The sequence below is a fragment of the Syngnathoides biaculeatus genome, chromosome 9, assembly GCF_019802595.1.
Source record: "Syngnathoides biaculeatus isolate LvHL_M chromosome 9, ASM1980259v1, whole genome shotgun sequence".
Lineage (NCBI taxonomy): Eukaryota > Metazoa > Chordata > Actinopteri > Syngnathiformes > Syngnathidae > Syngnathoides > Syngnathoides biaculeatus.
The window spans coordinates 11423983-11449639 of NC_084648.1; the positions used below are offsets into that span (position 1 = coordinate 11423983).

Here is a 25657-nt window from a genome sequence, read left to right on the forward strand (position 1 = left end):
AATCATTTTTTTTGTGTGTGTCGATGACTTGCCTGGACTTTCCCTTTGACAAAGGTGGTGATGTCGTTTTCATTCTCAAAGATGGAGAGAGTCTGCAGCATGTTGTGCTCCAGCCACTCCCAATGCTCTGTGATTTCTTTACGCGACGTTCCTGAGGAAGAAATGGACGCGTGGTTTGTCATCCTTTAACCTGGCAACACTTTGGAATATCAACAAGCAGTGATAGCTAAATTGTTTTGTTCGAGCCACGACTAAATCCATTAGTGGAATTCCCCAATCAATCAGTCTCCCTCAACACAACTGTGCTCTGGGTGATTGTTGCTCTGGACCGAGGAATTAACAACAGGGGAGAATAATTATTTAGTTAACCTAACAAAATAATGTTAAAACCTAACAAATGTATAAACGATTTGCATACAGTCTAAATTATAATGAAAAGTCTTCACAGTCGAGTGAGAGCCGCTAAGAGGCAGCTAACTCCATTGTTTACAATATGCGATGACTCGACAAAATACAATAACAGAGGAAACACTTGCAAAGGACAGGAAAGCAAAAAGAAACTCTACATTCTCTCCTTTAAATCCAGTGGGGCCATGAAGTAATGTTCACAATTTGGCTGGTCACATGGGAAATGACAGGATGTGCGGTGGGTGGAGGGAGTAGGGCACATCTCCTCCCTTTAAAAGAGGACTGTAACCCTAAACTGCTCGAATTGACATTGACGCACCGTGAGCAATGATCCAGTAGGAGAGAGAGTCCGGGGTTTGGTAGAGAATCCTGTAGGGAGCCATCCGGGCGCTTGAATCCAAAACCACGTCTAAGGTCCCCACCAGAAGATCTGTGACAATACACAAAACACAGGGCTTTTTGTCCTCGGGTAAACTGAGAGGTAGCGCATCTTAGGCGGGGCTTGGTTTTGTGTCAAAACATTCAACACTCTGATGTTTTGGGTTAACTAGCGAAGCCCTCAGAAGATGCCAAACTTGACTGCTCATGAGGTAAACTATATTATTGTGGTTTCTGTTCCGTAGGTGCCAGTTGTACATCTTCCAAACTATTGGCGATTGTCAAAATAATAAAAAAAAATGGCATGTTTTCAGGACTCTGGATGCAATTATTGAAAATGACGCTAACAACCTTCTAAACCTTGTAGAACAGGGGTGTCAAACTCGTTTTTGTCGCGGGCCACATTGTACTTGCGGTTTGCCTTAGAGGGTCGTTATGGCTGTGAAACCATAAAAATCCTTAACCGCCTCATCATATTTACACATGAAATTTATGAACTAGTTTTGGAATCAGAAATCAAGGGTAATGGATTTTTCCAACTATTGTGGTTTGGAAACAAAAAAATGCTTGTGATATCTCGTTATCATTTATGATATGACAATTTGAAATCTTGTTACAGATTTGAACAAAGAATCATGGAGGTTGATACACATAAAATCATGCGGCAGGCCAGATGTGGCCCCAGGGCCCTGAGTTTGACACCTGTGTTGTAGAATGTAATCATTCCGCAGCTCCAACAGTACAAGGTTACTATTGGGCGCCATCAAAATTTCTGACACATCTTCAAGAGTGGCCAATCATTCCTTGTTCCTTCCTGTATACTACGCAACAAATATCCCTTGCTGAGATCTTGAAATAGGCTTATTCGTTACTGTCTATTTTGAATCAACAAGTGATAAGAGTGATTATCGGCTGGGCCAGTTACTACAGCCCATATTTGGCGTTTTGGCACCAGTTGGCATCAGATAATCTACAAAGTTGAAACTGGGTCCAACTGGGTTATTTTGATGAGTCGTACAGCAGAGTAACTTCAAACTACACAATTACATGACAGGAAATTACAAATTTTGCAATAAAATCATGAAATGTTCTCAAAGTAACACTGAACCAGTATTGAGCAAATATATTGTATTTGTACTGAAGAATTTCCTTGGCCCGCTTGAATTGTCACCTTGTTGATGGGAAAGTAAAAGTTTCACATACAAACTAAAATCAGGGTTTCTTAGAAAAACCGTGCAACATACATCAACCATAAATAAAACACGTAAATAAGGTACAGAATCAGTGAACTACTGATAACACAGACACACAGACAAGAATTAACACGATTAGGACGTTAATAATTGCGATTAATCAACACTGTAATGGCACACTGCAATCTGTGTTAACATCCCTTATGCTTGGGGTGGTGGGGGGAGTGGGGGGGGGGTCACTTCTTATTGTCACAACGGTGGTGGTAATGTACATTTAAACATGTCCAAAGTAGATGTCATAGTCTAACCTTTGGACTCAAACTTTTAGCAACGCTAACAACAAAGTTATGTATAGCATGTGCCTCCCCTTATCATTTCCTGTGCATCTAACAAGAGAATGTTTTGGGAATGAGAGGGGTGTATTTCTTTCCTTTTCCGTCTGTCTCTCTTGGAATTTTTCAGTTAAGGGTAACAACTCGTGACAACTTGTAGCTTTTCTTTTCTTTCTTGTCATCAAACTCAGAAAGACAAGATTGGGTCCTTTTTTCAGAAAAAGACATGGCAAACACCATTAGTAAAACCTTCATTAGTAGTATCGTATGTGAAGATAAATATATTTTGTAATCTGGATAGTGATACAAACTCTGTTGAAGTCTATTCATTATTTTAGCTGTCTTTATTACTGATGAACGAGATCTTTATCGCTAGTGGCTTCGCTAATGCTACCGTCAAGTGTAAGAACTTTGGTTTGGTAGCTTTTTTTTGTATCGTTTTATGTACATTATCAAAGTCCCCTTTCATTCACTATTTGTTTGACTTTTATTTTCTCTAATTGTTCTTTTTTTGTCTTTTGTTTTCAGATTTTAAGTGGAGGGAGAGTCAAAAAATAAGAATTTCATTGCTCAGTGTTACCGTTGCTTTTCACTCCACATGACAAACATCTTGAATCTTGAATCGATGTGCCGAATAGCCAACACTTTACTTCAGTGAGTATTTTCCTTGATTTCTCACTCACGACATTGTGTGAAATGTACATTACACAACTGTACACAACACAGCCACATGTGTCAAAAATGCAATCATTTTAAATACTAAACCCGCAAACCTTCCATGAAAAAGACACGAAGCCTGGCATATCTAATATGCACTACATGGTGTGCATATATTTATGACGGGCTAACATTAACAAAGAGAGAAGCGGTATTTATTTGACATATTCGCTCTGGCTACACATTTGAGTCCACCAGAGAAAGAACATCCTTGAGGCAATCGGCTGACAATGAGACAACGGAACTGACAGTTGATATCAGGTGACATTTACTGCTGTTGAGTACGGCTGTCAATACCAAATGTTTACAAAAATCAGTTATCCTGTCTATCATTGTATTAATTCATTCACAGAATTGTTATTGACGAATATGATGATCAATGACTAATAGCTAATTGTGACACCTTTACTGTTGAGTACAGACAATAATAGCACAGAGTATTTATTGATGTGAATGGTACCAGTTTCTTGCTTCTAGACTATTTCTTTGTGCTACCTTGTACTGTGTTGCAAGGGATCATTGTTGGAATACTCAAAGTAAAACAAGTAAACGAAATACCAACCTTGCAGTTTATAGGGTGATGTTTGTGCATTTTTTCTAATGGGGGCACTCGAACGGAAAAGATAAAGCAGACCGGTAAAATATATGTGGCGAGGAAGTGACTTTTACCGGTTTGGCCCTGTTAGCGCTGCGCTAGCGTGTTACTGCCGTGTCTCAGGGATTTTTACCGGTATTTTTTTAACCGGCCCTGTTAGCGCGGCATTAATGGTAAGAAGTGCTTTTGTCACTATTGGTTAGCAACATCATAACAATGTTTTTTAAAAGAATTCAGAGACTTATTACTCAAAGTGTTGGTTCTACATAAATGCTCAAATGCACCTCTATTTAGTTTGAAAAATATTGCATTGGTCTTTTGAAATTATATTTTGGTACTTATGGCTCTCTCAGCCTAAAAGGTTCCCAACCCCTGCATTAGCGTTAGCGCGGCGGCGCTAGCGTTAAACCCTCTGTGTAATGTCTTTCTTTGTAAATATCTTGTTTCAATGTGGACGCTTGCGGCTTTTACACAGCTGCGACGTATATATGTACCACATGGTATATTTTTCTGTACTGGGTGAGGTTTATAACCAGGTGCGCTCTGTAGGCCGGGAATTACGGTAATACCAATTTGGTGTTAATGAGTAAATTCAAGCAATGGATTATTCCGTCCCATTTAAATCTAAACATTGTCCTGTTAAATCTGGGGCCTTTTTCCCATCAGGGGAGAATTCATCTTTTGTATTTTAAAATATAGCTCAAGGGCATTTTCCCTTGGTTTTAGAACTACATGTCACATCGGATCAGATATGGCCTACAAAGTGTACATTGTCCACCACTGGTTCCAGACTTCAATTCTTCCCTGTGACTCCCACGCTTCGTCTCCTCATTATGAAGATATTCATCATCCATGACTTCAGTCTTGCTCCCTCAATCCCCGATGCAACCTTTATCGGAACAAATGTTCAACAAGGCGCCATAACAAATACCACGTCTCCAAATTAGATGGTCATTTCCCGTCATATACCCTGTAAATCACAACGTGGATTTTTCTGCCTCTTAACTGCCTGATGGGAACATTAGAAAAGAGGTCTGGTCAGAGTAATGAGATAATGCAGGATGACGTTATTTTATCACCAAGATAGGGAGTGAAATGTTCACGGTTCTCTCAATGCTGAAAGAAATACAAACCAACAAAAAATATATGTTGAATCAGCAACCATCCAATTTTTATACGGATGATTCTGTTCAGGCTGGAGTCCATACCAGCTGGGTTCGGGTGAAAGGCACACAACGCTCTGGACTGGTCGCCAGCTAGGCACAGATCTCATATGGAGACAGAAACACAAACTCATATTTACACTGTCACTGAATCGCAACTGAATCCACGCTACCTGCACCTGAGGCAGCCGACTGCAACACTGTAGCATCAGTGACTTCAACGCTATACGCGTGAGCCGATAGCTTACTGTCTGTATTTTGCCTCACAAGGCCTTGAGACAAATATCGAATATATTTAAGGTTTTTTTTTTTGCCTCGTGTGGGTGGTTAGCTACTTGAGCAACATGGCGCTTAGATCAAAAACGTTAGCATGGTTTCAAAAATGGCAGCTCGCGGCAAAGATGTCAGTGGCTACATATCAGAGGACAAAATGGTCTATGTAGTCAGACGTTCCCTCTTGCCAATTTATAAACAAAACTAAAGACACTGACAAATTGATGTCGCTCCTCATATTGTTCATTCATTTTTGCCACGTGTTGGAATGTCTGCTTACATTTCTACCCTCAGGATTAAGCTCAAGTACGGCATGCAGTGAGTTTTTTTGCCACAGAAGGCGAAATACAAACACAAAATAACAAACGTTACATACTCAGATACTGAGGTAGAAAACTCACTGGAAATTACACTGAATCTGCTGAGCAAACAGACTCAAATGAGTTTTTGCTCAGTAGATCGTTCCACCGCACGGCACCCTTAAAACCGTTTAATCCCTTAACGCAGCTTGATGACAAGACACAACAACCAAAAATTACTGACAAGTCAAAGCACTTTCTCGGTCGGGTGACGTCAACAAGGGCTTTCAAGAACACGAGGAGGCGTTCGGCCTGCAAACAGGCAGCTTGAGGTTTTAACGCAGGAAACCCACGTTTTGTGGCGAGACCACCAATGGTGTCAAGAGCACTCGACAGCTACCCACGCTGTCTGATCCTGCAGTGAAATCTGAAAAAAGTGTGGCTTTTGCAATGGGTTCGGCATCGCCGTCTTTTTATTGTTGGTATGGCAATCAGTTCATTTAAAGCTTGGCGTACAAATATATATATATATATATAACAATAAACAAACAAACAATAAAACAAGTTCTGTTCCTGTGTCCGACACTCCGCCTCCGAATCCTTTTCTCCGGCGCTACACTGGTGACCCCGACGTCAGTCCCGGCGTTTTCGAGACTGAAACGAACATGGCAACCGCCATCCTCAAATTGCTGGAGTTTTGGGAGACATCCGCGGCAGCGTGGTTCACACAGACGGAGGCTCAGTTCGCCCTCCGCGGGATCTCAGATGATTCCACGCGTTACTACCACGTTGTCTCAGCACTCGGGAGCTCAACGGCGGCCAGAGCAGTGAACTTCATCACCTCTCCCCCTTCCCGAGATAAGTATGCTGGGATCAAGGCTCACCTTCTCAAGGTTTTTAAACTTTCATGGCCGGAGCGTGCCCGACGTCTGTTGGCTATTAATGGACTGGGGGACAGCAAACCTTCCGAACTCATGGAAATGATGCTAAACCTGCTGGGCACGGAAGAGCCCAATTTCATTTTCATGGAACTGTTTATCAGGCACATGCCACCGCATGTTCAGACGGCGCTCGCTAACAGTACTGTCACTGAGCCCCGGGCCCTGGCCGAGGAGGCCGACCATTTCTTCCTGGCAACCCAGCGCTTCTCCCCTGAGACGCTGGCCGCGATGCGCAGTTACTCGCCTCCGGGCGCGGGGGTGGCATCCAGCAGGGGCCCCATCGCCACCGACGGCCGTGCTGGCACAGGCTAGTGCTACTTACATGCCCGTTTCGGTGCGAAAGCGAAGAGGTGGGGCGCCCCTTGCAACTACGATGCGTCGGGAAATGCCAAACCCCACGCTTCGCAGACTGTTTTTGTTGGTGCGCTTCCGGAGTAAAGGTTAACAGAGTTCCTGCCGTTATGTGAGTAGTTTTTTGATGTCGAACAATAAAACAAGTTCTGTTCCTGTGTCCGACACTCCACCTCCGACTCCTTTTCTCCGGCGCTACATTGTGTGCGTGTTTGCGTGTGTGTGCATGTGTGTGTGTGTGTGTGTGTTGAAGCTCTTGATATTTAATAGGAAATAAAGTTGCATCAGGATTTGTGATCCTATACATGTAGAATATATTACAAATAATAACATGGACATATCGACTTCAATAATAAGTGGACGAAGAATTTCTGCCTTTAGGTCAGAACCATGTTTGCGTCGCAGGAACCAACGTTTCACACGGACATTTATTGCAGACGAACGCAGTGTCTGCTGTCTCATAAACGTTGCCAAAAATGACAAGAGAACGTCTGTAAGTGATTTTAAAGACACTATTAGATGCAATGTACACAAAACTTAATATGTGAGTGAGCTGAATGGTAGTTGGCAGTTTATTTTAACCCAAAATTGTTGTCGCTAGTGCGCTAATGCTAATCGCGACTGCTAACTGGTTAGCAAAGACTGCTGTCTCAAATTCTGTACAAAGTTTATACTATACGTTCGGTACCAGCATAATTATGCAGCTTAAGGTTAGAAGTCCAGCCCTCGGGTATGAAAATAAAAAGCTTGTCAGCAGTAACAATAATAAAAAAAAACCCAAATTGCTATTTACTCAAGTATGCAACAAAATATCTTAAGGATTCCAAAAAGATTAGATTATAAAGACAGTCTTATTATTACACGGGCCTTGTCTAAAGACATTCCTATGTTAAAGCCCCCCCCCCTTTTTTTTTTTGGGTTGAAAAGTGACATTTCTATTGAGGCTTCTCCCCATAGGACTAATCCTCAGAAGAATCCTGTCATAATGGGTTAAAAAAAAAATCTACACAAACCAATTTGTCCAATAACATCACATACTTGGTGATGTAATAGGATCTTTTTTTCGTTTATCCTTCCCAAAAGGCTCACATCACCAACCCCCCCAACCCCCAATCCTCTCCAACCACAAACATCTCAGAAAACATGTGATAACTTCTTTCCTTGGACTCATAATTAATGCTTTGTTTATTAGTAGGAGCAAAACAAATCTTACTTTGAAGCCTTTGTTTCATTTCTCTTTTTTACCAGTTTCATTTTTCACACATTGTCACCAGAAAAGTCAGTTTTAAAGTCACTGTCAAGACATATGACTGGACCTGGAGACAAGTTTAATTACATTGCAATCCAGTGAAAAACATTAATTTCAGCTACAAAAATAAATCCCAATATTTGGAATTGCATCCATTTTACTGCACACTTTGAATCTCGTGAGGATAAGCAGTACAAAAAATGGATGAATGAATTTCAAACTATGCTTACACTTGAACTGATGTGCTGACATTCAACCTGGAATAACTGCTCACATTATGAAATAAGGCTGCACCAAAGTACTGTCTCTCTTGCCAGGTTGCATAAGGCGTGTTTATGGTCTAGTTCAGACTTTTATTGGGATTTATTTTGGAGGTTGTTAAACTAAATCCAACTCGATTAACCAGCAGAGTTTGTAGACTGAAACAATGCAGTGTTCCAAAATGGTTGTTCAGATTGAGCATTTGAAGAATAAAAAATCGAGATCAATTGTCAACAAATCGCAGGCTCCTGTGAGTTTGTATGAAAAGCAGCTTGCCAAGTTGCAGAAGACCAGTATTTATGGACTATTTGTGAGTTTCATTTGGGTTTATTCTGTGTCTGTTAAGCTTCTGGCTTAATAAGAACAATTTGTACGATGAAAAACACAATGTTCCAGTTTGAAAGTTGATTATTTAAGTACAGTACAGCATAAAAGGCAGTGGCTGTGGGTTGAGTAACTCTCAACTTTTGTCACCCCTGGGCCTGCATTTTTCTGCAGTTGCAAAGCTGTAATTCACTTTCATGAAGGCTACAAACAATAAAGATCTTTTTTGGATAAAAATAGCCTCTGAAAACATGGACAGGATATTAACATTTTTAAATGTCGTTTCAGAGTTTGCTGTACCCTCAAAGGCATATTGCTTGCTGTGATATCCGCCAAACAAGAGTTGAACTGTCCTGTGTTTGTTTACAAAGAGGAGTTGAGGCTAGAGTGCAAGTAAGAAATATTTCTTGTCGATTTCCTACTATTTTCTGTGTGCACTGTATGCATGCATGTAAATGACTTCCTAGCTGTCCGCAACCCACTATGTTCCGACCTGCCACTATTCTCAAATAATATCTTTATTTTCAAATGAGTGCAAAAAGTGCAGGTCTGGTGCTACATTTGGAGGGTGAGAGCAGTTGAAGGGCCCATTTAAGGAAGTTTACAAAAGTAGCACGGCCCAAAAAAAAAAAAAAAAATTCTCAGAATGTAAGTGCATCAAAGTGCTGTATGTACAAAAAAAAAGAGGAAGGAGATGAGCATGTGATTGGGTGCCAGCGTTTCTGCACTGCCAACTGGCACACAGTGCAAGCCAAGCAAGATCATGATTTACATAAGGATGACATCATCTCGCAGCACTGCCAAGCACGCTGCAGCAAGAGACCCCGGAGAATTTATTAGAAATTCACAAGTGTTGTTTTCAGTTCGGCCAAAAGGACGCTGTTCATGCCACGGCAACGATGTGATAGTCTAAATACAAAATGGAGAAATGACTTGTCTGTTACCAGAAATGAGATGGTTAGAGTTAAAACTGGACATAGAGTTATGCAGTTCCAACTCACACCGGAAGACCTTGCGGCAGAATGTCAAAGCTAGCGATTGAGCGACTCACTCTATACGTGCAGAGGGTAACTGTTCCACTTGCTCTAAAACCTGTCGGTGTTGGTAGAGATTGAAAGTGTCAAAACAAATCAAGAGGAACAAAAAATGCTTTGGATTGCAATGCAACAAACCACAAAGGAACACATTCCACTTATCTCATCAAAAGAAATTGACTAATAGACCTGCTAGGACTAACTGGTAGGAGGGACCAGCTAATTATTTTTTTATTCAAGCCATACACTTAATGCTTGACCACACTATAAATTGCATTTGATTAAAAAGTCGGGATTGGAAAGATCCCTTCCAACTGCTTTACAATATGACCAGGTAAAAACGGCAGGTCATTGAGAAGTTTCACGTACAGACGACAATGCTGAAAAAATGACCGTGAAAGTGAAAGCGCAGGAATATGCATGCCAGCCCAGCAGGTGGCGATGTCACACAAACACTATTTTACCGTTTACTGAAAAACACTTCAACTTCACTTTCAAGAGAAACGGCAGACTTCATGACCTTATAAAAAGTATTTTTCAGAATTCAGATGACAACAACAGTGATTCCCGTGCACAAGGTTTACTAATATATATACACACTATTGGACATGCCAAGCCAGTATGTGGTGTTGTCACTCGGTAAAGAAACAACACGAAAACATACTGTAGTGCAACCATTTTCTATTCTATTCAATTTTCCAATAAACGCATATGAAGGACTACCATGGTGTGCTTTCTTTTGAAAAGAACTAAACGGCGAAATAACAACAACCTTGTAAAATGTCTGTTCCATGCAATATGTGTTGTCTGTCCCACACCACAAACATTTTTTTTAAAAAATAACTATTGGCGGTCAGATAATTACAGTACTATGTCAAAATAAAAGGCTATAAAGAAACTAGCTTTTGGATTCAAATATATTGAACACAATGGTGACATGGCGTAAATGTCTTTTGCCAAGGTGATCACTGTCACTGATTGGATCAGCGAACTATGATACTGAACCCGATCTGCATAAAATGCTAATTATCGGCTGATACCAATGAAACCCATCAGATTGTTGTCAAGAAAGGTGTCAAACTCAAGGCCCGGGGCCAGCTCCGGCCTGCCACATGATTTTATGTGGCCCGCGAAGCCAAATCTAGTGTCAATTTCAATTATTCTTGTAAAAATCTGTGCAAAATTGTCATATATCATAAATGATAAAGATGATATATTCCAAGCATTTTTGTGTTACCAAACATGAATTGTTGAAAAACACATTACCCTTGATTTCTGATTCCAAAAGTAGATCATAAATTGATGATTTAAACACGATGAGACGCTTAAATATTTGTATTGTTTCACAGTCATAACGGCCCTCCGAGGGAAACCAGAACCACAATCCGGCCTGTGAGAAAAATGAGTTTGACACCCCTGTTGTAAAGTAGATTACCACCTACCATTTTCATTACTTTTAAAATACCTGGCAGTCCCAGGCCTTGTCATGTAAATGAACAGCCCAAGAAAAAAAATGTTCATCCATGACTTAACGTCATTGAACACAATACACGCGTTTTCACAGATTACCGGTTTTCTTTCATTGTCAGGTTGAAACTTTACTCACTGACCAAATGATTGATTTTCCCAGCTTTGCTCTCACGCTGCAAAATGTGCCAACCATAACGAACAGAAAGTAGGATCGGCTTATCTTTTTATTCAGTCGAGTTCTGGTTACACCGCTATAAAAGGCATTCAAAGGTCCACACGTATATGAAACTTTTACGATGCTCCTGATCCACTTTCTCACTCCTATTTAAATTGGAGTGAATTTAGGTCAAGATTACAGTGACACAAACCCTAATTTGGATTGTTAGAAAGAAAAAAAAACAGCTTTGTTGAAACTTGCTAATTTGCAACAGAAAGCAGGGGTCAGGAAGTGAAACCTAAACCTGCATCACCTGTTCTGTGGTGTGTGTCCCCCCCCCCCCTGTCCTTTTTTCTGATGTCCGTTTGGCCCAGTTTGAATAGAAACAGAAGAAGGGAGGTGGGAGGAGGGGAAAAAGGAAGCACAATGATTCAGCACGAAGGACATACTGTACATAGACTAGCTGCACAAGCACACAAGCGTCTGCATTGTCAGGATGTTTCATTTTGTAAACAGCCAGAAACACGCCTGCTATTCTCGCTTTGAGTTTTTTTTTTCTTCTCTTCATGAATCTTCTCCTGAAGGAAATCCTCGTTGTGCAACACTTCAAGTTAAAAAAAGTTTCTGCTTTATGTTGAGTTTCGGTGACGTTTAAAGTCCACCTGCATCACCTGATGGGTCATGTGATTAGGACGTTGTTCCCCTTACGCTGCTAAGCAACCCAAGTAAACATCCAATGGCATATAATCCAAGAGCTGTACCCCGAAAAAAATGATAACTCATTTCAAGGCCTTCTTGATCCGTTTCCAAGCCTAAAAGCTATGATGAATCGCACATTTGCACGAATCTATGCACAGTCAAATTGATTATTTGACTTTATCTGGTTTAAAGAGATCATCTTGGGCGAGGAGTAAACAAAATTTTGTGCGGTAATAACAAAGGAAGATAAAATTAAAGAACCGGAATGGGGTTACATTGAATATGACCATATGTTTCTCAATAACAACACGAGCAATATAACCTATCGATTTAGAGGACGGACCCCCTTCTGATCAAAGTCAACAAAGGCACTAGTCACTACAGACTGTTTTCAACCACTTGACTACATCCGGAGCACCTGGCCATGTTGGATGGGTTCACTCTACTGATGCTCCGTTCACGCTGTGGCTTTTGCACAAAGACCAGAGTTACACAAATGTTTGTACGACTGTTAAAAGTAACGCATGACGGCTAAAAAGACTTTGGAAAGTTATCGGTGCTCATTAGATGTTGTTTCAAGAAACCGTTAGGACAAGAAGTGCGGTTTGATCGACAATATCGACACCTATGCCTTGGAGAAACACAAATGGAGCACACAAATGTGGGCGTCGGTAACCTATCCAGACATCGTCCACTATCTCCTCTTCTCGACAAGCACTTATACCGTGGACCAAATAAAGAATTACAAAGGTCTGGAGGCCGACAACCAATTGACCCCTCCGTACAGGGCACTTAACCACGCCTCCTGAAGTGACGTCACGCCACGTGCGCTGATGTAAGACAAACAGTAAAAATGGCAAATACAATACAATACTTTCTGAACTGAGACAGACTCCATGCTTCTGATTTCATTCAAATCAACGATATATTATAGATTCTAAATACAATACATTCTTAACTGAGAGAGACGCCATGCTTCTGATTTCATTCAATCATTCACACGTAGCAATGTTATGCTAGCGGAGAACGTCTCATTCATTTATACGAGACGTGTATTAAAAATCAAATTTAGGGCATATCTTCGTGCAAACACAGTCTGGTTAAGCTTTGGTCGTGAGCCAGCAAGAAATCGATACGTTTGTGCAGTCCGATCATCACTAAATATCGCTCAACAAAGAATAAGTGTGTCAATCGTTCACACGTAGCGGTGTTATGCTAGCGGAGAACGTCTCATTCATTTATACGAGACGTGTATTAAAAATCAAATTTAGGGCATATCTTCGTGCAAACACAGTCTGGTTAAGCTTCGGCCGCGAGCCAGCAAGAAATCAATACGTTTGTGCAGTCCGATCTTCGCTAAATATCGCTCAACAAAGAATAAGTGTGTCAATCGTTCACACGCAGCAGTGTTATGCTAGCGAAGAACTTCGAATTCATTTATAAGAGACATGTATTGAAAATCAAATATAGGGCATACCTTCGTGCAAACATATGTGTTCCGGTTGATATTAGATGGATTTAGTTGATGATGCGGTCTTCCACAAAGTTTGATCCATCGAAGGCATTTTTCGTACTGGGTCTTCGGTTTTGGAAAGGGTACGAATCGAACTCCAGCAACTAGCCTTTCAGGATACCTGTCGTCACTATTACAAAGTCCGTGACTACACCTCCTAACCATTTTTTTTGTTAAATAACCCAAATACGCGATAAAACGCTAACTAAACCTATACTGGACCATGCAATGTTGTCTGAGAAAATGGCGGGAGCAAAAACGGGCTTTGGTTTATGCAGATCTCTGGCCTCTGATTGGTCAGTGACGCAGATTGCGCAATATCCACGGAGGGGTCAATTCATCGATGGCTGCGTTCGTCATGCAGCGATAACCATTGTAAGCACACTGCTAAGGTTAGTGTACCGCACAATGCAATTTCAATATGTACCGCGTGATTACAGTCAGCGTTGTGTCAAATTATGTTGATTATACCAATGAAAGAAGTGTCGATTATTATTTTCGTTTTTGTTACCGAGAGCTGGAGCGAGAGAGGTTCGACCGAGACGGGTCCCAAGTGTAGCCCGCATCTTTTTCTCCACTTCCATGGGTACATTTTTAACTCGACTCACAAAACAGCTAGCGGTGCGGTAACTCGTTTTTGCAAACTTCTTATAATAAAACAGAAAATACAGATTTTGGAGACATACATTGCATTCACACACATGAGTATTATGTGGGCCCTTGCCCCAAAAGAATACTTCTCCTTCACGGAACTTAATTATAACTAAGTAGGTGTGAAATTCTTAAAAGGTATCCAATAGTTACCAAGAACAAAATGCTCTGAGCAAACTTGGACGTAAGGGAATGACTCGGCTACTAGATCGGCTCTGCTAATACGAGACAGCCACAGTTGTCGCCGTTTGGCTGCTAACTGCTCCGTTTTTTGGCACTGGTTCTTGATCGCAGCTGGCAGTCGAAAGAAAGACGCTTTACAAAGTCCATTTGAGCGACCGATAACATAGCAGTGCGCCCCCATTCATGCGCCTATCTGAAATGATTCCTGCTTAGTTACTGTTTGTTTACTTGAATTCACCAAACAAAAATGGCGCCCACGTTCTAAATCGGAAGGTGTGTGCCGTCAGTCGAAAACAGCCTATTCTGTTGGGAGTTAAAAGCATTTTTACCCCCACAATCTGCTTGGGAACAGGTTTAGCCGACATTGGCACATGTTGGAATAGAATAGACTAGACCTGGTTTCATATTTACAAATGCAAAATTGTCTATGGTTTGGGTCTCCTTTTCTGTACTTTATTCCTGCTGTGGCGTGGAATTTAAGAGAGAAGACGAAACGAAACTAGTAACAACAGTTAAGTGTTGAAAAGGTAATAACAGTCACTGAAATTTTCGCAAAATTTTCCAACTGCCTTAGATATTGTTTTTCAAAACGAACTAGCGACTGCAACGTAAGTCTAATAGTATTAATGTTGAGAAAGGACCCTGGTGAAAGACAAGTACTTGAACAATTGTATTATATCATAATTGGCTAATTGTCATGAAAAATCTCCTGAGCAGAAAATACGCCACAGAAAAAGAAAACAACACCCACGGGTAAAGTTATGTCATAAAAGCTACTAGTATTTCTCGCAATAATACATAATTATGCAACGTTTGCTCAGATGTGGTCTGCCCGGTGCAATAATAAGCGGCGTGAAAACAAATGGTGCACTTCAAAAGCAGGGCAAAAGTGGAGCGTTTGCCCCCCTTGGTTCCAACACTTCTGCTTCTAGGTGAGGCTAATAATACAAATCCATCCATTTTCTTTGCCGCTTATCCTCACGAGGATCCCGGGGAGTGCCACAGCCTATCCCAGCTGTCATCGGGCAGGAGGCGGGGTACACCCTTAACTGGTCGCCAGACAATCGCAGGGCACATAGAGACAAACAGTCGCACTCACAATCGCACCTCGGAGTGCCCGGAGAAAACTCACGCAGGCACGGGGAGAACATGCAAACTCCACACAGGCGGGGCTGGCATTGAACCCGGGTCCTCAGAACTGTGAGGGCAACGCTTTACCAGCTGCACCACCGTGCAGGCATGGTAGCTATTTATACATTCTACAGGGCCAAAAATAGCATTAGGTGTAAAACTAAGCATCACCTGAACTAGTAAACATCTAAACGAACAGTAATTATTGTGGACTAGTATATGTAAACAGTAATAATAATAATAGTCATAATAATTATGACGAAAAAATATTATTAATAGTAGTAATAATGAGAATAAGAAGAGGAATATCAAGCCACTAACCAGCCAGTCCTCCGCCAGCCCCGCCGTGGCCCTTCCGCTTCTGGAGGATGAAATAGGGATTGGCCCGCTCGGTGATCCACAGGGCGCCCGCCAGTAACACCTCTTCGGGACTGACCCACATGATCTTGACTCATGGACCACTAATTGGGTGTTATTAGTAGTAATGGTTAAATGTGGGGGGAGTTAAAAAAAAAAAAAAAAAGCAAGAGGAATGGCTGTTCCCGACGTGTACGAGCCAACCTCCTAGCTAAAAATAAACAGAGCCGAGCGCGAACGTCCAATAAAGCAACGAACGTCTTCCTCTATGTGGCATCGATTTAAATTAAAAAAAAAAAAGAGAGAGAGAGAGAGACCGAGAGAAGAGAGAGAGACTAAAATATGACGACGGCTACTATTTCTTCGAGGTCGCAGCCATTTTATAACGCTTTAGTTGTGCTCCGGCGCTGTGGCAGGTGCGCGTAACCACGACGTCTCTCGTTACACGGCACACACGCAAGACCGCGTATTCATTTTCGCCTCCCTCGGGGAAAAAGGTAGAAAAAAAGAAGTAAATGGTGCTGCGGTGCGCCAGCGGCGATGTCGACAAGCGAGGGTCAAGCCGAATAACAATGAGGCTGGCCGGCAGACACCATCCTCCTTGTTGTCATTCTCCTCCTCCTCCTCCTCCTCCCTCTCCTCCCTCCTTCTTCGACGGAAAGTCAAGCACGAGCGCCGCTCATGACGTCACAAACTGGGCTATGCGCGTTACGTCACAAAACAAGAGCGCCAGAAATATCGTATTGGCGTATCTTGGGGCATAAAAAAAAACATCGAGCCTTCCCAAATAAATAGCATTTGTGAAGTAGTTTCTGCATTTGTGTTAATTATGTATGATTAAATTTTATAATCTTTCTTCGTTCTTAATCTTTATAATCCCCTTATCCAACTGAAAACTGATCTCTTCTTCTTCCCTCTCAAAATAATTTGGGTGTCCATAAAATGCCTGGCACCGGGAGAACATGCAAACTCTACACAGCCCGGGCTTTGAACCATGGTCCTCAGAACTGTGAGGCCAAACGCTCTAACCAATTGCTCCAATGTTCTGCTGTCAGAGAATCACCACCCCCCCCCTCCCAAAAAAAAAAAAAAAAACAGAAAAAAGAAAACTCAAAACAAAAATTGTCATATTCATCCTGCGGGCTGGATTGTACTCCCGAGGCGGCCCATTTTAGCCTGTGAACCTTATATTTGACATCCCTGCACTACAGTACAGTACGGTATTTACACATCTGAATTTCACTTAATTTAAGAGTTAAATTATGTATGAAGATATATATTTGGTTTAATAATCAATATTTTAAAGTGATTTAATTAACATTTATTTAGATGACTCCATTTTAAAACTTAAAAAAATGTGTGAAAAATAAATAAACGAGGAGGTTGTTGGAGATAAAAGAGCAGAAACAACAAGAAGCCACTTTGATAGCTTGCTGCATGAAACTTCACAAAATGTCAGTCACAAAATGATGAAAAAGCTAAAACATTCCCCAATGAACTCGGATTTTTTGGTGTGTCCTATTTCCCCATACTGGGAAATATGAAAATTTTCTGGATCGGTCATCTCTCACTCGAGTTCCTCTAACTTTGTCAACACAACATCTAAATTAGAAATTGGTTCCTCCTTGTATTGACCAAAGTAACGGTAAATGAAAATAGCTAATAATATTGTATGCAGCCAAATCGAAACTGGCTTAAACTTGTTTGGGGAAACTCCACTTAAGCACCCTGTGCTGGACATAAACCAGTTTCAACTCTCTTACTCACTTTTTGAGGGAGAAAAAAAAAAGTGAATTTTTAAAAACAAAATGGTTATACTTTTTTTTTGTTCATTTTTTTAAAAAGTCTGTCTGTGGCGGCACGGTGGATCAGCTGGTAACGCGTTGGCCTCACAGTTCTGAGGTCCCGGCTTCAATCCTGAACCTGCCTATGTGGAGTTTGCATGTTCTCCCCGTGCCTGTGCGGGTTTCCTCCGGACACTCCTGTTTCCTCCCACACTCCACAAAAAGATGGAACATTAATTGGACAATCTAAATTGCCCCTAGGTGTGATTGTGAGTCCGGCTGTTTGTCTTCATGTGCCCTGCGATTGGCCGGCAACCAGTTCATGGTGTACCCCGCCTCCTGGCCATTGACAGCTGGGATAGGCGCCAGCACTCCCCCCGACCCTCATGAGGATAAGCGGCAAAGATAATGGATGGATCGATATCTAGTGCAAAACAAAAAAACATTTCATTTTAGAATATGGCAGCAGATCTAATGAAAGCTAAGCTGTTGAGTAAAATAGTTTTATGTGCGCATAAAATTCCTGATGTGCTTTCTCAAATATTTTACACATTTGTCAAAAAACAAAAACAAGTCTTCCCCAAAGTTTTCCTTTCACTTTATTCACGACAGAATACATAGGCCAATATACTGCACACACGCGTGATTGTATAAAATAATTTGGAAATAAAGCAAACAAGAAATTAATTGAATATATGCTATGCATGAGTAGTAACTTTGTATCACCAATGTTTTGATCTTCATAAAATCCTTTTGGAATCTATCATGTATATGTGTGTGTATATATATATATACACACACGTTTCCGCACTTGTTGCAGTGAAAAGGTGAACCATCTGTAGTTTTTGTTGCATCCACATGGGATGTGGCTGTGCAAAGTATCGGACATTCATTCATCCAAAACAATTAACATGGATGCTTAGAATTGAAAAAAAGTAAAAAAAAAAAAAAAAAACAAACAACAACCTTTATCTAACCATGTCCCAACACCATGGCAATACATATTTTGATTCATATACTGTAAACATCCTTCAAATCACAAATCAAAAATGGTGTCAGTGGATAGATACTGAAACGGCATTTATGACAATACCTGACACACAAAATTATCTTAAAGGTAACGATGGATACCCCTCAAATAGAAGCCATTTATTCATTTTTTTTTTTCGGGGCAAGGGTGGATACTTTAGTTTGTTGATTGGCCGACAGAGAATCGTTACAATGGGTGTAGCTTCTGTTTATCTGTCCTTTGTTAATGTAGTCGTATCGGTACTTGTGCTTCCCTCATGATCCAAAGACAATGCAAATGTGAATTTCGTTGACATAGAGTTACCTCTTGTTCATTTTAAGACAATATATTTTTACACAAAGGGGAACAAGGAGACATTCCTTTTTTTTTAATAGTTAATTTAGGCACAGAGTCTATTAGAATGAACAATATACAGTAAATTCAATTGATAAAAATATGGTCTGTAAACATATAGGTGCTGAGAACAATATGTTTTTAAAGTGACGACACAAAAAGAGTCTCCAACTGGTGGTAATGTTGTCCGCATTTTATTAAAAAAAATGTCACCGGCCGTCCTTCATGCCGTTCCGCCGTTAGTCAGGACGACCTCGCAGTCGCGCAAGGTGGGCGCTCGACACACGCCCTTACCCACGACCTCCAGGGGCACGCCCTTGTAGGTGGCCACGCACTGGCCGTCTGTGCGGAGGTCCGAGCAAACGGGCTCACACCCTTTGGCCGAGTCCAGCTCCTTCTCCGGTTGACCTAATTATGAAAACCAAGCACCATACACAAATTCATAGTTCAAAATCCCAGATCCCAGCTCACCAATTCTCATAACAAAGCAGCTCCTTCTACTATTAAAATATTTTACGGTCCATCCATTCACTTTTGTCCTCTTCCAAAAAAATAAAATAAATCAAATATGACACCAGAGCATAAACATTTTCCCACACTTACCCGACAGATCAACAGCTGGACCCCAAAAATGATCCTCACAGATCAATGGGAATCAATCGTTAAAATCGATTAATCACCCAGCCCAGACTGTATGACTGAAGAAAAAATATTGAGCAGCAGGTTAAAAGTCCTGCTTTGTGTGTGTTGAGTTAATTAATTACAACATTAGTATGAACTCCTCCGATTGAGTCATGACTGTACGTTATTATTAAAGTGCCACTGACACCAAAATATACATTTTAAAATAGATGTTATCTAAACTACATATAATATTAATCACTTTGTTGATAATACGAGTCGAAAAAAGTGAGCTGGGAGCGTTTTTGTTAAAGCGCAAAGTTGCAAAAGTATGACTCGACATCCCAGTGGCGGCCATATCGTCTGTGACGTCATGTCCAGACATCACAGTGGATCCCTCGCATTGAAAACACGCTGTGCCAACTGCAAATGGAAGATGAACAAGTATGATATTTGGATTTTTCTGACGCCAGACCCACGCACCTCCGGGTCGGAGGAAACGGCGGCCCGCGCCAACATTAACGGTGCCCCACGCCACTGGCACATTCTGAGAAGACTCCCATTACGTCGTCTGACGCGGATTACGAGAATGTTCTATAAGGACGAGGATGGCTGTCGACGGAACTTTTATTCATACTGCTGCTTTCGGACAAGTACACAAGTACACAGACACCACACTGCCTTCCCGGAACATTCTCTGAAGATAACATTCGCCTATTTGGAAGATTCGTTCGAATTTAGTGACTATACGTCGTTTGGCTAGTTAGCTCGTCTTACATGCTACTAAACTGTCTTTGTACTTCTATTTTGTTATTGTTTTGTGTTGTATTGTGTGTGATTAAATTGTCTTAAACGCAACACAAGTGCTTTGTTATATTTTTCCGGTTTGACCAAGGGGATTTATTCTAAATTCACACATAACATATGCTATAAACTGTGAGACAAATTAGTGCCTCCCAACTATTTATTTTTTAATAGCTCTATACACACCTACCTGTCATTTCGAAACCCACAAAGCTCTTGTCCCTTGCAATCCCATTTTTCACAACAGATCGAGTCTTTTGGAAAGGTGTGAAGAGTGAATCCATCCTCCCGAGTGTTCGAGCAAAATACAACGAGCTGGCATTTTGGCTAACACGCGGAAAAAACAAGCTAATTTCTCGCCGGTACAACAGGTATAAACACTCTACCCCGCCACTGTAGGCGTCTGCAAAAAATGTCAAATCCTGGTTTTTGTTGTACACAAAAGCCTCGAGGCACTTTTCATGGCAGTCTTCGAAGGTGAAATATAGTGGTATTATTTTGGATTATTTTTTTATTGTATTATTTTTAATTTGCATCTTATATCGCAAGAGCGGCACTCTGCTTATTGGATTGTGTTGATGACGCTCAAATGATGTATTGTACACCTAGAGTCAAACATGTTTAATGGTACCTGTAAATCCCTGGATCGTGACTCTATCACCAGGTACCGCTCCATTCGGAGGTGCGAGGATTTCCACGCCGCCCGACGACCTTACGCACACCACCACTGCCTGGGACGCCACGCCTCGGACCTGAGCGGGCTTGAGATTACACAGCAGGACGGCCATGCAGTTCTGTAACTGCGCAACACAGCACGTACGTTAATATTAGCTTTATTGTCAGACCAGAACGGGAAATCAAGTGGTGCCTTGACTTACTGTACGAGTTTAATCTCTTCCATGACCACAGTCGTAACTCAAAACACTCTCATCTCAAATCATATTACTGTAATTTCCGGCCTATAAACCGCGACTTTTTTAACACGCTTTCAACCCTGAGGTTTATGCGGTGATGCAGCTAATTTGGGCATTTTTTCTAACGGCTGCAAGAAGGCACCCGAGCGGAAAAGGTAAGAGTGAGAACGGTGGAATATATGTGCCGAGGGAGTGACTTTTACTTGTCTGGCCTTGTTAGCGCTGCGCTAGCGTGTTACTGCTGTGTCGCAGTGATTCTTGCTAGTATGTTTTTTTTTTTTTTAACCGGCCCTCTTAGCGTGGTGGCGCTAGCATAAGCGGTTCTAGAGTTAAACTCTCTGTGTACCATCTTTCTTTGCGGCCTATGTATGTACAGAATGGTATTTCCTTTACAAATGTACTGCATGATGCTTATAACCAGGCACGCTCTGTAGGCCGGGAATTACGGTATATAATCTTATATGATTTGAAGATATCTTTTTCACAAAAACCTGTGGGAAAACGCACAAACTACTAAATCCCATCAAGAAGGCCTTCAGGGGGAAAAAAGCCAGTTCTTTCGGTTCTCCTGCATTCGTTTCATTGCCGCACCTGTACCAAGAACCTTCCTGGAAATACATCCCTAGATATTACTTTGTTTTTATAGAGTACAATACTGTAGTGTTATTTTTCCAAAAAAAAAAAAAAAATAATAATCATCATTTGAGTTGGGAAAATGAATTTGACAGACGAGCAAGGTCAAAGAACCGCTTCAATTCTTCAGTCAAGGGACAGCCGCAATTCTCGGTGCTGTACCTGATTGACGGGAACGCACTCGCTGACCACCGTCCTCGGGTGAGCCTCGCCAACATCCACGTGCTGCAAGTACAAGCCGTCCGTTCCGGGGAGCTCCATGGTCCTGATGATGCAGCCCACCCGCAAGTCCAGGTGGGACACATCCATTTGCTCCTGGCTGCCCACCTTGGTTCTGTCCTCATTGGAGGCTTCTGCAGTCTTCTGTGCTTTCTTCCTTTCTGGCATCGTAGAAAGACCAAAATGATTGACAAACAATCAAAATCACATTTATATTGCTGCTTTGTTATTAAAATATCTTATCTGTACAGTTGGGGCTAAAAGTTAGGCGATTTTAAGTTCAACACTGTTAGTAAACGATTAATGAATTTGATCAATCATCCTTTGACCTCTGCTAATTTATATTGACTGTTGAGGGACTGAAAGACCAAGCATTTGAACAACTTTAAGTAAAACAAAGTTTCTAAACAATCGATTTCGATCACCTATTAAGTTATTTTTCAATCAATCATAGCACCGCTCTGAATAACAAATGGGATGTAAAGAATAAAACAGTTTTTACATCATTAATACTGCAATCCAATTCATTGTTTTGTTCCTTCTGGTGTGCCCAGCTTGGCCACAGGGAAGCAGTACTACTGCAATACAGTGCTCATTTCGAGCCAAATCATACAATATAAATGCAGGTGTTTGCAAAATGTGTCATTTTAATGAAACAAAACATATTTGTGAGCTGTTATTGCATACAGGCTGAAATATGACAATTTTGAGTTAGTGCCTCTGACCAATTATTAATCGATTATCAAATATAGTTGAGTAATTTGATGATCAATTTGTCGTAACTCAATCAATTGTGAGCGCTCTAATAACCACATCCACATGTTTTGCCAGAGAAAGGGCTTTATGACATATGATTAAGTAAATTTGTTTTGTTTTTTGTTGATTGCATTGCTTTTGACGGGGACGTCAACTTTCCCAACATGGCCGCCACTTAGGCACGTCGTTTCGCAGTTTTGTTATTATTATTTTCATTAACAGGGCATTGGCGAATCTAATCTTCACATCTTTGGGTTCGGCGCCCACAATTTCCCTCGTTCGCTACGCCATCCAAACACTTTTTGTATCACTCTTGAGCGACTTGGATGTTTCAATCACAATGGAAATTATTGGGGTATTTTAGCTAATGCTAACTCCAGCATAGCTGGTCAGCACTCAAATCAAACAAGACAGCGGCCCGCTAGTGAACTACGAACTGCAATAAGAGACTAAATAATGGAGAGTTTGGATAAAAATGACGCTGGTCCTTCTCTTGGCGTCTAGTAGGCCCCCCGCCCACAGGACCGTCACCAACCTTTGGTTTTGCTTTCGGAGGACGACCGCCGGCTGAGGCCCATCTCCCGAAGCTCCCTGCTGACGGTGGCCGCGCTGACGTTGGCCCCGGACGCCCGCCGGAACTCGGCGGCGAGCGCCTGCAGGGACGGGAAGGTCTGCTCCTGGGCCATCCGCTCCAGAACCTGCCGGTGCTCCTCCTTGAGCTTGTGCGGCCGGCCGCAGCGGGGCAGCGGGCACGTCCTGCCCTCCCGCTTCCATTGCACGATGACGTTGTTGACGGTGGACCGCGGCAGTTTGAGCAGGGTGGCGATCTGACGGAGGGACTTTTTGCACATGTGGCATCCAACCACGGTGCCCCGCTGGAAGTCGCTCAGCTCCCCGCTGCGGCCCATCCCTGCCGACGCTCCCGAGACAACAAACTACGCCTCGGACGGCAGGTTCTTCTTCCTCTCTCCTTCCGGAGGAAACGGAGGCCACCGCCCCCTAGATAGAGCGCTGTTCCATTGGGAACCACCGAACCAGAAGGAAGGGTCCTTTCTCGTCCTTCCGTGGCTCGCAAACCCTTCACCCGGAAAAGTGTGGGTGCTAAAACAACGGTACACCTTGCGGGTGTGATGCCGCGCGTGGGTATTAATTATTAGTATTCCGTACCATTCGTTGTGTAGTGACAGCAGGTGGGGTAACTGGGTTTTAACCCGTTCTCGTGTTTGAAACAACCACATACCCAAAAATGTGGGTGACGTCTGGATGTCTCGATACGGACAATGTCCGTAGGTGCAGGGACAAATTTGTCCAGCAGATGGAGGCAGAGCGTGATATTGTTGGTGCGTCTTGACGTGGCAAAACTTTGGGCCTCAGAATCATGTGTCTTAGTTTGGGTCCTGCTCATCCTTGTTTTTCCTCAATGCGTCTCCTTTTAATCTGTCCCACGACAGTTCTGGATCCAATATGGTCCACTTGTGACTCACTTACCAAGTTGAGTATGACGAAAAGCTGTACAATAACACTGCTAACACTCGATATAAAAAGACTATTGTATGACACAATCCTCTATTACTAGATTAACCATGCCAGCCATAGATCATTTCACGCCTGATACTGTGAGTCTAGGGATGCACATGTTATGGAAACTTGCAGTTCATCCTCACGGAATACAAACACGGTATAATAATCCTCCACGACATCACAATTCTTGCTTGGTGGTCCTGTCACATTGCAGATTTCTATTACAATTGCTTCCCTTATCCTACTTTTTTTCCAATATTTTTCATCAGAGCTCTTACTCTCTCTTTATCAATACAGTCCCCTCCAAAGTTATTGGAAAGGCAAGGCAAATTCCTTTGTTTTTTTGCATATCGAAAACATTTGAGTTACAAATCAAAATATTAATAGCGGACAAGAGTTCGGAATTCCATCTTTTATTTCATGCTATTCACATCTTGACGTGTTAAACAACACAGCACAGAGTACCTTTTGTTTGAACCCAGCCACTTTTAAAGTGATCAAACCTATTGGAACGTGGCTGATTTTTGTAGTTGCTCATGTCTTGCCTTTTAGAAGAGGGAAAATTGATCGGAGCTATTGCATAAACAACAGGCGTCGCCAATACAACAATTTGGAATGTCGGGAAAAAGAAACTACTTGTGTACTGAGCGCCAGATGTCCCACAAGCCGGCCAAGGGTCTCAACTGCCGTTGCTGACAGAAATACTGAGAAAGCTGTGCAGAATCACCCAAAGACAACAGCCAGTGAGATGACTGCCAAGCTGCACAGGGCAGCGGTGAAGATGAATAACATTCAACTGAATGCCAAAGATGACTTTGAGAGTAGAACTATACACACAATACCACAAACAAACCACTTATTGGCAGAAAGAATTGGAAGGCAAGATAGAATTTTGCAAAGACGGACAGAGATGAGCCACAATTGTTTTAACGAGTTATGAGACCTAGATTGACCTCGACCAAAGTGATGGAAAGGCCAAAGTATTGAGAACAAAAGCATTTGTTTATGATGATCCAAAACACACAAGCTCATCTGTGAATAATGGCGGAGGTAATGTTTTGCCTCGGGCTTGCCTGGCTGCTTCTGGAACAGGGTCAGTAGTCTTTATTGATTATATAACACATGATTGTGGTCACGTGCGGGACGGTTGATCAGCTGGTGAAGCGTTGGCCTCATAGTTCTGAGGTCCCGGCTTCAATCCTGGACCTGCATGTGTGGAGTTTGCATGTTCTCCCCGTGCCTGCTTGGGTTTCCTCCCAGATCCCAAAAACATGCAACATTAATTGGACACTCTAAATTGCCCCTCGGTGTGATTGTGAGTGCGGCTGTTTGTCTCGATGTCCCCTGCTATTGGCTAGGAACC

At 42.0% G+C, this 25657-nt stretch overlaps 2 protein-coding genes and 1 long non-coding RNA gene across 4 annotated transcripts in view; 1 reads left to right on the forward strand and 2 right to left on the reverse strand.

Annotated features, from left to right (window-relative positions):
• tbc1d9 (TBC1 domain family, member 9 (with GRAM domain)) overlaps nt 1-16302 on the reverse strand; it is a 36221-nt gene extending 19919 nt beyond the window's left edge. For both annotated transcript variants that reach the window (XM_061830999.1, XM_061830998.1), the window contains exons 1-3: nt 15644-16302; nt 728-838; nt 33-151 (exon numbers count right to left, since the gene is read on the reverse strand). In XM_061830999.1, the coding sequence (XP_061686983.1) occupies nt 33-151; nt 728-838; nt 15644-15764 (351 nt within the window). In that variant the 5' untranslated portion in view covers nt 15765-16302. The remainder of the gene's footprint in view (nt 1-32; nt 152-727; nt 839-15643) is intronic.
• Nucleotides 7060-20876, forward strand: LOC133506664 (uncharacterized). Its single transcript, XR_009796574.1, has 3 exons — nt 7060-7143; nt 8773-8877; nt 20499-20876. It is a non-coding gene; the product is annotated as an uncharacterized LOC133506664 (long non-coding RNA).
• LOC133506661 (aminoacyl tRNA synthase complex-interacting multifunctional protein 1-like) lies at nt 19005-23941 on the reverse strand. The gene is made up of 4 exons (XM_061831004.1): nt 23309-23941; nt 21961-22178; nt 20883-21051; nt 19005-19234 (listed from the first exon to the last, which is right to left on the reverse strand). Exons 1-4 carry the CDS (start codon nt 23679-23681, stop codon nt 19050-19052), a joined length of 945 nt encoding a protein of 314 aa, XP_061686988.1. The 5' UTR covers nt 23682-23941; the 3' UTR covers nt 19005-19049.
• Nucleotides 23942-25657: the final 1716 nt, after the last annotated feature.